General features: G+C 42.7%; 1 protein-coding gene across 1 annotated transcript in view; it reads left to right on the top strand.

Annotated features, from left to right (window-relative positions):
* Positions 1-7,210: 7,210 nt before the first annotated feature.
* The window catches only part of VXN (vexin), a 16,577-nt gene continuing 6,809 nt past the window's right edge, over positions 7,211-16,978 (top strand). The window contains exons 1-2 of the mRNA XM_041473641.1: positions 7,211-8,279; positions 16,360-16,410. Of these exons, the coding sequence (XP_041329575.1) occupies positions 8,201-8,279; positions 16,360-16,410 (130 nt within the window). The 5' untranslated portion in view covers positions 7,211-8,200. The remainder of the gene's footprint in view (positions 8,280-16,359; positions 16,411-16,978) is intronic.

Here is a 16,978-nt window from a genome sequence, read left to right as displayed (position 1 = left end):
ATAAAAGCTCCACACCTGGGTTATCATTAGGAAGGCTACAGTTCCCTTAGATGCAATATTTCTGAATGCAGTGTTATACTTTGGCAGATCTAATCTTCCATTAACCCACTAAAATGCCATTCAGTTTCTTTTTTTCCCCATAGTACTGAAAGAGCTGCCACAAGTGAGTGGGTAGAAAATGTTATCAAGCAAAAAAAAAAAAAAAAAGAGGAAGAACCATTTGACACAGCTCAATATAGTGTTAATCAGTTTCTTAAGTTAACTGCTTTCCTTGTAATAGGGAGGAGGATAAAAAAAAATACTTTCAGACTTTGGTTTCTATTGAAAAATTACATGTATCCCATTTTCAGAGAACTCTTAAGTACAACAAATAGCAGCAGATATTTTCCTTATTTCTCTGAACATGGGAACTAAAGGGGAAAATTAATTTACATCCATGTGGTGGCATAGTTAAGTGAAGGCAGAGGAAATGAGACTTCTGTCTCCTGGAGATAATTCACGTGTTAATTTGTGTCACGCTGTAGAGCCACACAGCTTGATTCCTGAGCTACAAACACTGGCAGCACATTCACCACCAAAGTCTGAGCAGCAAAGGAGTACTGGGTGTGATGAAACTGTAGTCTGAGCTCCCATTAAATGTTTAATCTAATATTACTTTATCATCAAATACATATCTGATTGCCCAAAATGGCTTATTGATGGGGAACCTTTCCTCTGTGTTCCCTGACTTGCAGTGACTTTGACCTACTTTAACAGTGCACTTGTGCTTTTTCTGGGTATTTGACCATACAGCCTTAAATTAGCAAGTTGACATTGAAATGCTGATTTACACCTGCAGTCAAATGGATAACACATGTTAAAGACTGATTGTCAGCAGCTCCAATACGTTATGGCTTCATTCTCTGGCATTGTTTCTTCCTTTTATGGGATTTAAGGACAACATTGTGTGGCATTGTTGTTATGGCTATGGACACAGCTGTGGGGGGCTGACACTGTGTATGGTCCTTGTCATTTATCTAAAAGCTGACATCACTTTCAGAAAATGACTGTGAAAGTTTGGATGTTTAAGTGTTGCTGTATGTTTTAAGACAGCATTGGGAATAAAAAAGCCTTTTTGCTGGCATTAAGAAAAAAAAACCCAGTTAACACTGAATAGCTTGCTCTTCTGACCCTTTCACCTTAAGGAAGATTAATGGTGGTTTAGATCAGAACATCCCCCCTGATCAGGGTCTGAATGCTTCAGGGATTCAGACAGACAAAGAAAGTCATTTCACCCCTAGGTCACCAGCACAGACCTGTGGTGTCTCACTAGTGACCACTGGATGATTGCTCAGTAGTTTATGTGCAAGAGTTGGTGGTCATAATCCATTTTCCAATGGATGAGTTCCTGCCTCATGAAAGCTGTCACCGAGTGCCTATCCAAGCAGCAAAAAATGGGAATTAACATGAACAGCCTGCATTACATTTGCCTTGCACTACTAAAATCTCAGAGCCCTCTGTGTTTCAGTGGATCAGGCTCAGCCCAGGAAGGGTTGAAGCTGTGCTGGTGCTGTTCTGTGAGTGGTGGCACCTCCGTGTTCCCTTCTGGAGGGCTGCAGCCTCTGGAGCACACATGTCTCATTCAGGCACACTCACAGTGTCACCACCTGCATTTAGGACATCCTGGAATGTCATGTCCCGCAGCTTTCCTGTAGTCACCTCCCAGGTTTAGTTCTTCGTGTGGTCAAGCTGGTGTACTTCATACCTACTGCACTTGTATTTCAAATGGAAGACCTAAAGTTAGGACTCCTCAGTTAGCTAAACTGAGCAGAGAGCTGGCGGGCAGGTTCTGAATGTAAAGTAACTCTCTGTGACTTCTCATGTCAGAAATTATAATGCCACCAACTGTAAAGCCCAATTCAGGGGCTTACCCAGCAGAGCTGAGCTGAAAACACCAAGGTGCCCAACAAAGTCATCAGGGGGTTGGCTGACAGGCACTAAAAGGTCTGAGTGTGTCCTCCAGCAGAGACACCAGCATGCACACAGCAAGCCAGGCTTTGGGAAAAACTGGCAGACAGATGAGTACAGTTGTTCACAGCTGAGATGTTGAGCCTGAGTATATAACGTGGTTACACATTACAGAGAGAAAAAGTTGGAGTGCTAGATGTAAGAGTCTAGGAGTTGAGAGGATCAGACTTCAGGGGGACATCTAGGATGAGAATATGCATTTTAAAAATATTGCAAAAACCTGAAGGATGAGGAATCTAGACGTACATAGTTATTAGGTTCCATGTCCATAGCAAGGCCCACAAAGATTCTTTCCTGTTCCCTTTTGGTTTCTTTTTACTCCCAGGATTAGCTCTGTACAGTACTTTCCTAGTAGTAGACAGAGCAAATGAAAAGATTACAGGTGAAACTGAAGTAATAAAGGGAAGTGCTTAAGTGTAAAGGCTAACAGGATAAAGGAGAAGGACACGTAAAGATGAGTTCTGCGAAAATCAGAGATCTGAGGCTGCTGCGTGACTTTAAAAGTACTGACCTCTATGTAGCTTATAAGCTTGAAAATCCTCTCCTATATATTTGCAGCATTAATTCCTCTTGTTATCTGAGGTGATCTACTTTAATCAGATTCCTACAAACAAGTCAAGTGCTTACAGCAGAAGATCTTTGACACCCCTACTGGCAGCGTCAGTGGAGAGGACAAAGACCAAACCAGCAGGAAGATCAGATAAATCGCCTCATCTCAGCAAAAACTGTTTTAGGGTAATTGGCATCAGAGTTCCCCCCTCCACGCTCTTACCTGTATGCTCTATGGTCATTTGATGTACTAGTTGCACAAAAGATACCTCAAAATAATCACATTTCAAAGGCACAGCAATTCTGAAGTCTCCTTTGTCACAGTGCCAACTCCTGGGCTACCTTGCTTCGTCACTCAGATAACTTGAGTCTGGATCAAAAGGGGACTCATAAATTTGATCTGCTTTTGAGCCTTTAGTGCAGGTTCTACTTCCTATTTTCTAAGTTGCTAGTCCCATGGTCTCTAGCTCAAATAGCGATGGTCCTTGTTTTAAGTTTAATCTCTTTTCACACAGAGCTTAAGCAGAGGGGGCAATGCCATCTGATACCCTCCAAAGACCTTTCATCCCCACTGGAGCACATGTATTGCCTGTGGCAAAAGGAGCTTGATGGCTGTGTGAGGACACATGAGATATGTAAGGTGACAGTTCAGGTTGCCTTACTCCTTAGACTTATATTATGGAGAAATCCTAAGTATTTTGTGCCTGGTTACCCAAGAGTAGATTTTATTGCATATGGTGCAAGACTCAGGATACAATTGCAGCAAGAGGGCTACCACTGCCTAAATCCAGGAACCACAGGACAAGCTTTGATTAATGTGCTTGTTTGCCCAAAACTGGTTATGTTTCTAGCAGGAGCCAATAGTTGAGATAATCTTAAAAATTTTAAAAGAAAAAACTGGGAGTGAAAAAACCCTATCTAAAAATCATTGTGGCTTATCAAGGGAATAAAGAACTCACTGATCAATTAGCTTGAAAAATTAGTAAATCCAGGACAAATGTAGTTTAAGATTAGCATCTTAATGAACTATTGTTGTCACAGCCTGGTTTGGACATATCACTCCTTTGTTGACATTTTTAATGCTTTCTGTGGATTACCAGTACATGACCAGTATATGAAAGCTTGTTAAGCCTCCACGTGCTCAACCTGGCCCTAGCTTTAATACTGGCTTAGTGCAATCCCTGCTGTTGGCACAAGCTCTGTGGGACTGGAACCTTGTGGTGCTGAGCATTGTGTTTCTACCTAATCATCATATGGACCTACTCAAGTGTGTTTTACAAACTTAGGGCAAATTTGTGACTGCCCAATTATCTATATGTAACTGTTATAAGAGAAGCCAACCAGGTTGGGGTGGGGATTTTCCCCCTTTTTTTGTTTTTCTCTTCTTTTTTTCAGAATTCTGCAATATCTTTCTGTAACTAGTGGGGGGATGCTTTCAGCCTGTCTTCCATGTCTGGCTGGTATTTCCTTTCCTGATCAGCAGAGAAGCCTGTGCACTCATCTTTTCAAAGTGCAGAGCTCTTGCATCTCTCTCCTGGTTCCCTGTAGAGAATTTAAAGTTCTAAATGTTTTTTGAAAGCCTCAATTTTATTCCCATTAAGGAAAATTCTGCTACAGCATCTTCTAGACAGAGGCAAATTGACGTTACTTTTGAAAATTCACCTTTAAGCCGTGCGGTGCTACTTCAATTTTGAGCTAGTTTTGCTGTCTGCTACAAGTGTGAGGTGAAGTTACTGATAGTGTATCTGTCTCACTATTCCTTTCATTCAAAGAAAAACAACAGATTATTATGAATCTGAGAATTTCACTGTATAGTTTGCTTTTTTGGTTGGTTTTCCTTTTCAGTTATTTGCAGTTGTAATTCTGTGGCCCTAAACTGAAACAAAGCGATTTTCCTTCCACAAAAAAAAAAAAAAAAAAGGCTGCTAGCATTGCATCATGTAGAAGTGGTTTAGAGTAGATGCCTGCAGTATGCATGTGCAGTTTTATCCCATCTTATTTTTAAATGGTTATCTGTGCATCCCTCTGGTTCACAATCCTATTCCAAAAATACCTGGGGTTTATCCTTATCATATTGCCCAGCTAACAGTAAGAAATAGGCTCAAGTGGCTCAGTACAGAGTAGCTTTACCTCTTATGCAACAAGGTACAAGATCCAGGGAGAAGCCAGAGACCTGCCTTGGGAAGAGCTTTGTGCTCTGTGGGCCAGGGAATCCCTTGGCAATACCCCTTGCACATGTTGACAGTATCAGGTTGCTTCCCTGCAACTTCACTGGTAGAAATCTGCACTGAAAAGGGATTCCTTTGTTCACAGAGGCCAGGATAAATAAGGTCTAGAGGTTTCTGATTCTTATCTTAAATAACTCAAAGCTTTAATTACAGTTTTTGTAACCATATTTTTAAAATTTTATTCCTTTCAAGTTTACCAGCTCTGGCATGCTTGGTAAACAGGACAAGCATCTACATTTGTTTCTTTGAAATATGTCCTAACAGATTCAGGCTTTGGAAAAAGCACCCTTGCTCCCCAGAGGGACATCTCACCAGTTTATTGGATTTTTCTGCCATTTTTACAAGGTTTATTGAGACTTCTGCTATTTTGAAGTTTGTTATTTTTTTCCTTTCAGCCTCAGCAAGCATTTTTTCTTCTCCGCCTTTCCCTCCTTTCTACCCCCATTCCCAAGAATCAAATACTTTCCCTGTCCCAGACCTGCAGATAAGGTTAGATGTGTCTTTTGTCAGACAGCATGTGTCTGTTCTCGTGTCTAGAGTTCTCCTCCTCCTCCCCCTCCTCCACCTCCTCTTCCTTCTCAGTTGTCCCCATTCACCTTTGGTAACCTTATTCTGGCACCAGGAAATGTTTTGATCCTTTACAATCAACACCGAGAGTGGGTATTTGGAAAACTGCTGTATCACAGCCCACAGGGAGGAATTTGGATTCAAGGTGTTCACTTGGGAGTCTAAGGTCAAAGATACACCCCAGGGCAAAAACTTCTTAGGGTCTTCTCATGGCTGCATGAGAAGCAGTGAGCACCACGTGGCACCATATGAATTAAGTTAATAGCTTATTCCTCACTTTAGTAGAGAAGAAAAAAATTGAGCCTGGTCTCCAGACATTTTATGTAGTTTGGGGAACAAAAAAAAAAAAAAAAAAAAAAAAAAATTAAAAAACCAAAAAAATTTTTTTTTTGATTCATAGACTCAAAAACTGTTTGGTTTTCTCCTCCCACCACAGAGTGGACTCTTGCTAGGTGAGTAGGGAGCTGGAAAGAGATACCACGTGAGATTGTCTGATGTGGCTCTGCAGTTCTGAGGTTGGACACTGTGGATAGTTTCTCCTCCAAGTCTAAAATTACTGCCTACACTTCTTTATCAGGTAGCATGCAGTAGAGCTTTTGCACAACACTTCCTGCAGATATAATTACACTTATTTCATAGCTAAACCCAACATTGGACATTTGCCCAAAATATCTCCCAGAGAGGTAGAAAAAAGTAACCCAATATGTGCAGGTCTTCTCTTGAAGCCACATTAAGATTTCATGCAAAAGCTTGAGCACTCATAGTGCTCAACTTTTCTGCAGGATCTGGACAAAATAAAGAAGCAAACTCCTTTTCATGAACAGGGGAGAATTCATTCCCAGATGAGATATTGTATCTGTCCTCCTGAGCCCTATTTTTCTGTCTGAAAGTGATGTGAATGCTTTTAATCAGCTCTCTGTACTGTGATTTGTCCCCAGAACGTCCTGTGCATTGTAAAGGTGTGTCCAAAGCCTACCTGCCTTGTAATGCAGTGAATGTCAGCTGGTACCAGCTCTAGAGTCTCACTTCAGTCTCCACATCCCACCAACCCTCAAAGGATGAAGAACCCAATTCTTGTTCTAATGCTAAACCCCATCTGTGATTTGAAAATATCTGTAGGTCATACCTAGAATTTGGAAAACAATGACTTACGTCCAAAAGTCCTCTTCTCATAGGACTCTGAATATCTGAAGGTGAAATAAAGGGTGGGTTAGATTTGTTATAGCTTTTTTTTTTTTTAATGGACTATTCAGTGTTGGTCTTCATTATTTTTTTTTATCCTTTTGAAAGCTTTTAGAGCCTCCTGCATAACCGCCTCTGCCCCATTCAGTGCTGAATGGACGGTGCGCTGATCTTTTTCTCGGTGGGTAATGGATTTGGGTTGATTGCTTGACACAGGGACAATAGGGGGGTAAACAATTGCCTTGCACCCGTGCAGCTCCCCATCTGTTGAGTGCGTGCGCCTTCAGAGGCAGCCGGGCAGGGACAGATGAATGCGCCAGCCGAGCCTGATGTTAATGACATCAGTCATACAAGCAGAACATGTGGCGCAATAAATCAAAAACTAATTGAACTTTTGGTTGATTATATTGCTGTCCCACTGCCTGCTCCAAGCACGGCACGGTTTCCTGGGACAATGCCCCCAGCCCTGCAAAGGCTTTGCTGCCCCTGGACAGCAGGAGCCTGCCCTGGGAGGTGACAAGTGACAACAGCTTCCCTTCGCTCGCTGCTTTCTTGAAACAGCGACACCTTCCACTCAACCAAAATGCTTCCAGGCTCAGGATGTCTATTTGACCAATATTTATTTTTTCAAATCAGAAACGTTCATCAATATGACAGTGATGGCCCATGTTCACCGGCACTTTCCATCTGGGACTGTTGGTGGCAGACAGCTATAGGAGAAGACAGCACTTGTTTTTGTGCTAATTAGACACACACGTGGTAGTAATGAAGGCTATTCATTAGACTGATATAATTTAATATCATTATTCACACTTGAAAGTGCTCCAACTACATCAGTTGTTGCAGCCTGCAAGCCAAAATATTCTGTCTTGGGTGTCCATGGCAGCATTAAGTCACCAGAAGTTGAGTGGGCTGATATTCATAGAGGTGGAAAGGAACAATTTCTGATGGGAGTATTAAGAAATTAAAAGCTTTGGCAAGAAGACCCTTTATTGAAATGCGTAAATATGGGATTAGACCCCAGAGCCATCAAGTCAGGAACCCATCCATGACTGAGCCACCTTTCCTCCCCTTGCAACCACAGACGTGCAGGGGGAACAGAGATCTATGCACATCTGCCTTTCTTAGGCATCCGCTTTTGAAATTTTACTTTGAAAAACCCAGGATTACAGTATTTGTTTATGAAATGAAACGGTAAAGCACAAAATGCTTTTCTTAATATACTAGAGTCACCTCCTCATTATGTGTAAGGAGCAAATTTTTATGGTAAATATGTTAAAGTACACATTTAACCCAACTTATTTCAAATATCTTTGCAATACTTCTGTAAACATTTGCCAATAGATTAGACTTTAATTATTAGCTATTTACTGCAGAGGATTCTCCACACTGGTAAAAGCAAATGTAAAATAAAATGCTCCTATCTGAGTAGAGGCTTAAGCAAGAGCTAAATTAAATCTTTGTGTTAATATTATTCATAGAAAGGCAGATGGGAGCAGAAAATGTTGCAATGAAGAATATGGAATGAGATGAGATCACAGCATCAGTCTGTCCTTTGTAGATCTGGACAATGATCACAGAGCCAGATTGGATTAGTGAAACCTATTTACCAGAAGTTCAGAGCGGTTGCATGAAGCTGAAAGGCAGTCAGTAGGGAGAGGTGGAAAATGCACCAGATTTACAGCTGCAGCGATGAAAATTTAGAAGTTTTCACTGTGATTTCTTCCAAATGTGAGTACATCAAAATCTAACAACAGCTATAGTGTTGTCTTTTAGAGGGATGGGATGTTTAGCAGCAGGGAAATATTTGCAGAGAGCAGCTCGTCTGTTCTGCTGTGCTGTGCTCTGCCTGCAGCCTAGCCCTCGCTGCTGCTTTCCTGACCTAATCCGTGCAGGTGCTTCAATATTGTGGCTCTGTAAAATCTTTACTCTGGCAAAATTGGGAGATTTGGAATCGGTGTTGCTATACCTATGAGGTAACTGCTAAAGTGACAGCTTGCAACTGTGTGGCTTTTCTGTGTAATAGAAAAGAGAATGAAGTTCTGCGAGCAGTTAGAAGTGGGTGAAGTGCATGAATGTTGAATTTAAGTCTGCTGGCTCAATAAGTGGAACATTTCCAAAGCCATGCCCTGGAAATGAATGCATGATTAACATTAATTGCTTCTAATGAAGAGTAAGAACCGGACAAAGCCCAGCCTGCATTTGATTGAACAAATTAGTTTAAACTCAATGGCTGCATATTTCAGCAACAAGAAAGCAGGGAAAAGCAGGGAAAACAAATTGTGGGGCCAGATCAGATCTTTACTTGCAAGCTGCGAGCATGAGCTCTCAGCTGCTTAATTTTGGAATATAAGTGGAAATGACAAAGTGAACCATCACTGTAATTGTATTTGTTGCCTGAAATCTGGGCTATACGTACAAACATCCTTTTGCAGGCAAATCCATGTAGATCATCTGCAAGGATTCGTTCTTCTCTTCCTTCTCCAGCTCTCTGCAGAAATTCGTGTTCGCAGGGACAGCCTCGCAGCCCCACTGTTTGCATTGCTGCCATTGTATTCCCACGCAAGTGGGTCACTTCTGGCTACTTCTGTGATTCACCCTTCTTTCAATGCCTATTCAAGTAATTGCATGTTTGCTGGTGCTGTGACTCCCTTTCATGCCTTGCCTCTCTTCAGCCCTGTAAACCTTTTGCCACGCGTTCTGGCAGACAACAGGGGATGAGGGACTGTGGATCATATGTACTCTGAAAGTAGGCAAATTTATTACTGTTAGGCACATTTATATGTTGTTCCTTTTGCACTAGCCTGGGCAGCAGCTATAACAGCACGAGAGCACTTGCTTCTGGTAGAAATCTCTAAAAAACTGTACTCCTTACACTGGGTGGTAAAATATCTAAAATACCAGAGAGACAAGAAGGTAATTCCTTGCATCGCTAAACTTTTCTGCACCTGAGTGTTTTGCTTAGAAGCAATTAGTTTAGTCTTCACACAGCGAAATTCCAGAAGTGAAGGTGATGGAAGGAGTTTCAAAAACAACTTACAGCTTATTCCTAGATTTAAAAAAACCCAAACCACCTTAATTATGTTTGTCAGGCTTTCACCCCACACTCAACATGGTTTAAAATATAAAATGTGTCCTGCAGGAGAAGACAGTGAGGATCCCTGAGGATATCACACCGTGCAGAGCAGACTGTAATCACCCTGACAGCTTAGCACACTCCAGGCAGGCAGAGAACTTCCTTGTGACAAGCCCAGTGTGGAAGTGCCCTGTGCTGCAATGGGCTGCTCACAGCTCACGGGGACCCTCCCTGTCCTGTCCTGTTTCACTACAGCCACAGCACAGGCCAAAATTTCCTCTCCAGTGGGCTCTTAATGCTCAGGACTTACATCCTCACTGGGTTGTGGAGGGATGGCTGTTAGACACACACAGATTGTCCAGGAAGAGTGACTCTGGTCGCACTGCCAGCTCTGCTTGTACCAGAGCCCTGGAAAGCCCAGCTGCTCCTTATTGCTGCCATCTGAGGAGAGGAGTTTGGCTGCAGTGAGGAGCAGCCTTGGATGACCTCCAGCTGCTTCCACAGCTCCAAAACTCTGCAAACAGTAATACACAGCAAAGATAAGCACTGCAAGTGGAAATGCATGCCAACAACAGTCAAGGAAGGCTCACCTGGGGAGCAGGAGTCACCCATCATCCTGTGACAAACCTTCCTGGCTCCTCAAAGCCTTTGGATTATACACGGAGCCTGAATAGGAAACCCCCATTCACATGCCTTGCCCCCAGGGTCAGCCTTTAGAATTGGAGTTAATTCTCCACATTTGGCAGATTTCTGCAAGCCTGTTTCTGTCGCTGGTGGCTAAATCCTGTAGCTCTGGTAGCCTGAGCACAAGGCAGGGTAAGATATGATGAAGGGGAGAGCTGGGAAGATCACAGAGTCTTTCTGGCCAGTTTCAAGCCTAACTCAAACAACAAGAGTTTAAAGAGCCCCTCACTTAATCCAGTAAAACCATCACCCAAAACCAATCACTTCAGTCCAGACAAAAGCTTGGCTTGTGGCCATGACGTCCTGTGTGTCTACTGGCTAATGGTTCTATGCTTTTGGTGTCTTCGTGGATCTAAGAAATAAAAAGTGAGAAAAATACTCTAAGCAAAATGTCCCAAGCTAAAGAACTGAACAGCTCATTTTGAGAATTGAAAAAGAGAAGATTAGGCTTAGTGCAAATGTTGTGCTTTGGACATCATGCAGTGAAAGTGAAACAATGCCATGAGGGAGTTTGAGCTTATTTGATAAAGTCTCTAACTAGATAAAGTCATAATAGTCTCCAAGTTAATGTATACACTACTCATTTCCTCCTGAAGTACTGGCAGGAGGGAGGCCAGATCAAAACTGAGAGAGGAGGAGGAGTGCTCCTCCTGGAAACTTGTGAGAGAGGTGCAGAAACTCGGGATGGGCTGTGGCCCCGTGGCCATGGATTTCTGTATTGTGTAGCCAGAGCATGGTCTCTGAGATCCCATCAAAAGGGACTTTTGGATTGTTTCAGCTGAAATCTTCCTTAAATCCTTTCTTGTCCCCCCTCTTCCCACCATGTCCCTAGTGAATTCTTACAGAGGACTTTGGGAGGCACGTGTCCACCTCCACAGCATCCTGACCATGTTCCTGTTCTTCTCTTTGCAGCATGCAGTCCTGCCCGAAGACGAGCCAAAGCTACGCAGCACATCCTGGCAAAGAGTGTAAGAAAAATTTCCTTTCCTCTCCCTGTTTTTTTGTTTTTTTTTTTTCACATTCTACTTGGCTATGCATACCCTCAAAAGTGCTGTGGGTCAATGGGAAACAGGGTAAAGAAGTGCATCCGTGTCTGATGCAGGGAGTGGGGTGGGAAACAGAAGGGGAATTTCTGTAAATCAGCAGTTTATTTACATAAGTGTTTTGAAACAAACAAACAAAAAAGCCCACAAAAACAAACAAACAAACAAAAAAGCAAACAAAAAGGCCTTGCCATGCAGAGCCAGTCAAAATGAACATAGTGGCTTACCAACACTGGCCTTCTGAGGAAATCACAGACTTCAATACTGTCCATAGAGCCTTCACAGTAAGTCCAGAGACATGCAGGAATGAAAAGTAAGCAAATCACACCAAATAATAAATCATATCAGTGTTAATCAAGTAATAATAATAATCATGTTTGCCCCCTGGTCCCAGCAGTGCTTGCCTGCCTTTGCCTCAGCCTCGGTGCAGAGGGCACAGAGGAACCCCCCAGATTAAAATAACTGAACATTCTTCATGCTCTGAGTAAATGTCTTGCAAGTTCAGCTGCTTTCATACATGGGTGTGAGGTTTCTTGTCTTCAGAGACAGTTTTCTCTCCTGAAATCCACTTGACCCATTCACAACCCCTTGCACAATCCTTTCAGCTGATTCGCAGGATTGACAGTCTCTTCTGCATATCAGAGCACTTCTTACAAGTTTGAGACTCTTCTGCCAAAGCATTTCTTTTCACCACAGACCTGTCTCTTGTCTAGCACTTTGCTGAAGTACTTTGCTCCATGGCCTTCCCTTTTTCCATGCCCTTTCCTGCTTCCCAGATCCATCCTTATTTTCCAAGAGCCTTTTCTTTGTATTCCTGATTCCCTGATCTCCCCACAGAACTGTAGGTCCTCCTGCTCACCACACTTACCTGTGCACTGGAAAAAAAACCTCATCACATTCACTGCCACCCTCTCTTTTGGTTACTAAAGCAGATCACAGGATCCCAATACATCACAGGACACGTGAAGTGGTCCCCAGGAAGAGTCAGTAACATGTCTGTCATTTTTGGGGTAGAAAATCTGCATGTGTATATTTTCCCAAATTGTGACAGTTGATTTTGGTTGATTTTGTCCCATAACTCAGGCTGAGATTTCAAAATTACTCTTCATTCCAAAAGAAAGATGAATCAGACTGCTGGAGTGTTACTCAAAATAAGCCATTTTGAGATGCCCCACTTTTATTTGTTAAACCTTTGGTATATTTTGTTTTCTATGCAATATAAAAACAGCAGAAAAGTCCAAATCAAAAGTGAAGTATTCTGACTTGACGAAACAAAATACTCAGATAATCTGCCTTTTTTTTTTTTTTGACAATATTTCTCATAGGACTATTCAGCTGAAAAATTTCAGCTGACTTACATCAAAATAAAAGGAAATTCTATGTCTGATATCTAGCTCCAAATCTCAGTAGATAGTTGTTTCTACTAAATGGAAGCATCAGATATTTAATTTGGATTGGATCAGCTGCTGTGGCAGCACTGTACTCATAAAAGCCTAAGAAAATAAGATAAGAAAGTCCCTGTTTTGTTGCTATATTTTAAGAGGATTGGGTTTTTTTTTTTCCTTTGGGGCTTTCCTGACCCCAATTAAGGATGTCCTTTGATTGGCTCTTAGTCATGATGCAGGCAGCATCATATTAGCAGTGGGAACACCAAGCCTGAGGAATGGTCTGCAGCTCCAGCTACAAAAACAAGGATGGCTCTCAAACCAAAGTGTTTGACTGAGCACAGTCAACTCTTAGACATTGCCCTTCTTCAGTGGATGCAGCTGCTTACAGCTCGTAAGCAAGCACTGAAGTACATTGCACATACTGGAATAGACGTGCCTGTGGGGAAGCTGTGATTGCCAATTTCTAGACCCACAGAAAAGTCACAGAATGATTGTTTATTTTTCACTTTTACATCTGCACCTGCAGTCAGAGCTGTAGAAATACCTCAGCTAACATAAAATCTTCTGCTCTGGTGATTGCAGTGGATGCACAACTTTAATCCTCAGCAAGGACAAAAATAGCAACCAACGTGGACATCTGCCAGACCTTTTTTCACAGCAGAAATACTCAAGCAGTGTAGCATTAAGTGATTTAACATTCAAATTACTGACTGTGGGGGGTAACTTCCATCACATACAAGAACTCATCCCAAAAGCATGATAATGACTGTGGAAGGGTGACAGAAAGGAGGAAGCACCTTTTTTACTTTTAGCTGAGTGTTTCACCAATATTGTATTTGCAGTTCCTATTGCCCTATTAAGAGTTATTTCCAGTGGCAGTAGATCTTTCCCTTCTCTTCTTCTTCTAGCCCCAAAGTCCCTTGGGTAGAACTGTCTGGCCACCAGTACCTGTCTACTTTGCAAGAAAGTAGAAAATACCCCTGTGCATGCTAGAGCTGCCACATTAAAAATCAGCTCAGCAATAGGCCATCAAAATAACTCTACAAATCTGGAATTTTCTCCACTAACAATAACACATTGTTATTCAGACTCTAACTTTCAAAGTTATATCCAAAACCAGATATTTAATTGTCACCTTTTCTGGATGGTTGTTGGTTGGAAGTAGGATTTTAAGTCCAGGATCAGGATGGTTGGAAGAGTTTCTCTGTGACCGTCTTGTGTCCTCTGTGCCCGTTCCCTCTGAACACAGCTAATTCCAGCAGTGGGTATGCCAGGCCTCAGTGCTCTCATGTGCATGGCAAAGTCCAGAAAAATAGAGTTTGCTGGGCTGTGATTTCGGAGTTAGTGTCCTGCAAACAGACTGGGCCAGTCAAAGGATTTAGAGGTTCTAAAATCAGTAGGTTTTTAGAGAGCAGTTTGCTAATTCTGCATAGTTTGGCTGACTCTGCCATTTGCAGAGATTTAAATTTCCTGGCATGTCTAGAAAAGAAAAGTGACTCCCAGTTGATCCTTCTGCTTTACCCTAGGTACCCTAGAGAAATGTCAGCTCCACTTTAGATCAAAACCAAGCTACAGCAGGTTTAGTTTCCTGACCTAGATAAGTCTTTACATATTACAGTAATGGCTGAGGTAGCCAAAGTCACTGTAAAATCTTGAATTAGTAGATAAGGAACTCCCAAAATGTGCTACAACCAAATGCTGCCAAAAAAAAAAAAAAATGCTGCTGAAAATATGCTACAGAGATTGCACTGTTGTATCCAGCTGTAATGGAAAATGGCACTGTAACTTATTTATACAGGTTCTGCTGCTTGAAGGTGTTTTGGCATTACTGATATCATATATAACAAGGAATCTTGAAAACATAGACAACGTGCCTAAATAATTCTTGCTATTAATCAAGATAAAAATCCTCTTCTTTTCCCCAAATGTATTTCATCCTGTGCAACACGTAGGCAGAAAGTTAAGTTTCAAGTCCATGGTGGTTTACACTGATCAAATAAGCCACTTTCAGGATTAGAGGTGACTTCAGCCAGCATCCTACTTACCAGAAATGCTCTTTCCATGACAGTGCAAAATAAGTGACTGCAGGTGTCTCAGCAGCAGAGGGTTGATGACATTTTCTGTCACACACCAGCAAAGACTAAGTGTGACCAAGAGCACTGGACATTTTTCCAGAGATGGTGGGAAAAGCTGAGCTTTGTGGTATTCCTTGAAAGCTGGAAGAGCTCAGTTCACACGAGGCAGACTCCAAGGGCTGTCATTAGAGACCCCTGCCAGCCACAGCCTCCTCAGCTTGGTCCTGAAGATGGGAGTCTCCACTGGTGCCCCCGTGGTGAAGGGGGTGATGCCCTGGTGAGCAGCTTGTAAGGTTTGTGTGGACACAGGAGCCTGCAGCCTGAAGGAGCTGCTGCAGAAGGATGGGGAGGTGCTGGAGCTGCTCCAGGGGCAGCAGGGAGGGAGCCAATGCCAACAGCTTAAGCAGCAACAGGAGGCCTCTCACAACCAGCATCACCCTCGTTCTGAAACATTGCAGCAATGCTGAGGCTCAGCCCCGTTGGCAGCTCCAAATTTGTGATCAGTGGAGCTGGGAGCCAGCTGCAGCCTCCTTTAGCATGTGCTTGTCTTCAAGGACACCAGTAGTCTCTTTAACTGGGCATGTCTTTAAGTAGTTTACAGCACATGGAGCGTGTTAGGCTGTGTGTCAAAATCCACAGAAATAGGGGGAAATCCCTGTCCAGCCTTGGATTAGGCTTTGGTTGCCTTACCTGCCTTTTCCAGAAGTATTTTTGCCTGTTGTTGGGCAGTTTCTGCTCCTCATCCTACTAGTCAGTAGGATTTAGGTAATGTAGGCTTGTCCAGACTCCTGAGGGTACATGAAGACAAAAGAATTAAAAGTGGTTAGGTTGGGATTTTTCTTCTTTCCTGTTTAGGAAAACATGGATTTGCATATGTTGTATGTCTGTGTAAAAAATCATATACAGAGAACATTGCAGATTTATGGCAGATTGAATTAAAACTTAATTAGAGGAAATGGACAATTTGGCATGAGGGTACATGCTTGAATGGGGTCTTTTTTTTATCTTTAGTGTGTGTTAGAAGGCAGAGCAATAGACAGAATTACGGCTTTTTCTATGTCAATAGTGAGCTGGCCAGTTTTTGGTCTCAGTCTTGAGGCAAAATGACTATATTCACATCTAAAACACGTAGACAGGAGCTGCCAGTCATCAGCTAGATGTAACTAACTGCTTTTCTCATGGTCTTCCAACATAAGTAAGTCTAATAGGAAATAGCCTGAATAGTTGCCATGTCTTGTTTCCTTGCTGGTTTGGATCATCACCCTGTTTAAGTGGTTCTCTGTATGACAGCAGCAAGTCCTTAGGGAAGAATAAAAAAAAACCCAACAAAGTATGAAACACTCTGTCCCTGCTGTTGGAACTTTGATCTTCTTGAGAAAACTCTTTCCAGACCATCCTGGAGAACAGTCCTGACGAATCCACTTCTTTGAGGTGTATCCCTGTTTGTCCAAACTCACATTAGCTCTGGCATCCCCAGTTGCCTGTGGCAGGACAGTGAGTGCTGTGGTTTAGTCATAATTGATTAGAAAATAACTTGATTTTGTTCATGCTTGTTTTCAGGGACTGTTGGAGATGGGGGGGTGGGGGTGATGCCCAAAGTTGCAGGTGTCAGTGAGTTTTGTCTGTGTGAGCTAATGTTTGTGAAATTAATCTCTAGGAGCACAACGCTTCTCTGCCTCGTATTCTCTGTGGTCATTTATCAGCTAAAATATGTAAGTAAGTTTAAAAGATAGGAGAGACCATAAGGAAACAGTATTTGTAATTCACATAAGTTTGACCAGTTGCCCAAGATGTGATGCAATAAGAAAATAAATCTGAGCTGTCTCAGAGGCATATCCCATTCAGTAGAGCTTGGAAAGGAGCACATTTCGGCCTCCTGAGGAGAATACAGAAAGGTGCAACTAATGAGCTGGGTCCCAAAAAGACCCAGCAGCATTTTCCCATACTTCTGTACACAGCACAGAAGCTGGAGCCAAACACAATCCCACAAATCCCACACTCCCCACCTGACAGCAAAGCAGCAGGAAGAACAAGCAGCCTTTCGGCTCCCCGCTGACCTCGAGCCGGGAGCCGGGTGTCAGGGGTGTTTGCTGTCCCCCGCAGGCGGTGGCGGTGCCGGTGCCGGTGGCGGAGCGGCGGCCGCAGCCCGGGGAGCTGCTGCGGGCGCGGCGCGAGGCGG

The sequence above is a fragment of the Pyrgilauda ruficollis genome, unplaced genomic scaffold (genome assembly GCF_017590135.1).
Source record: "Pyrgilauda ruficollis isolate IOZ18807 unplaced genomic scaffold, ASM1759013v1 scaffold30, whole genome shotgun sequence".
Lineage (NCBI taxonomy): Eukaryota > Metazoa > Chordata > Aves > Passeriformes > Passeridae > Pyrgilauda > Pyrgilauda ruficollis.
The sequence above is the reverse complement of the archived record's forward strand: the minus strand, read 5'-3'. Positions and strand labels throughout refer to the sequence as shown.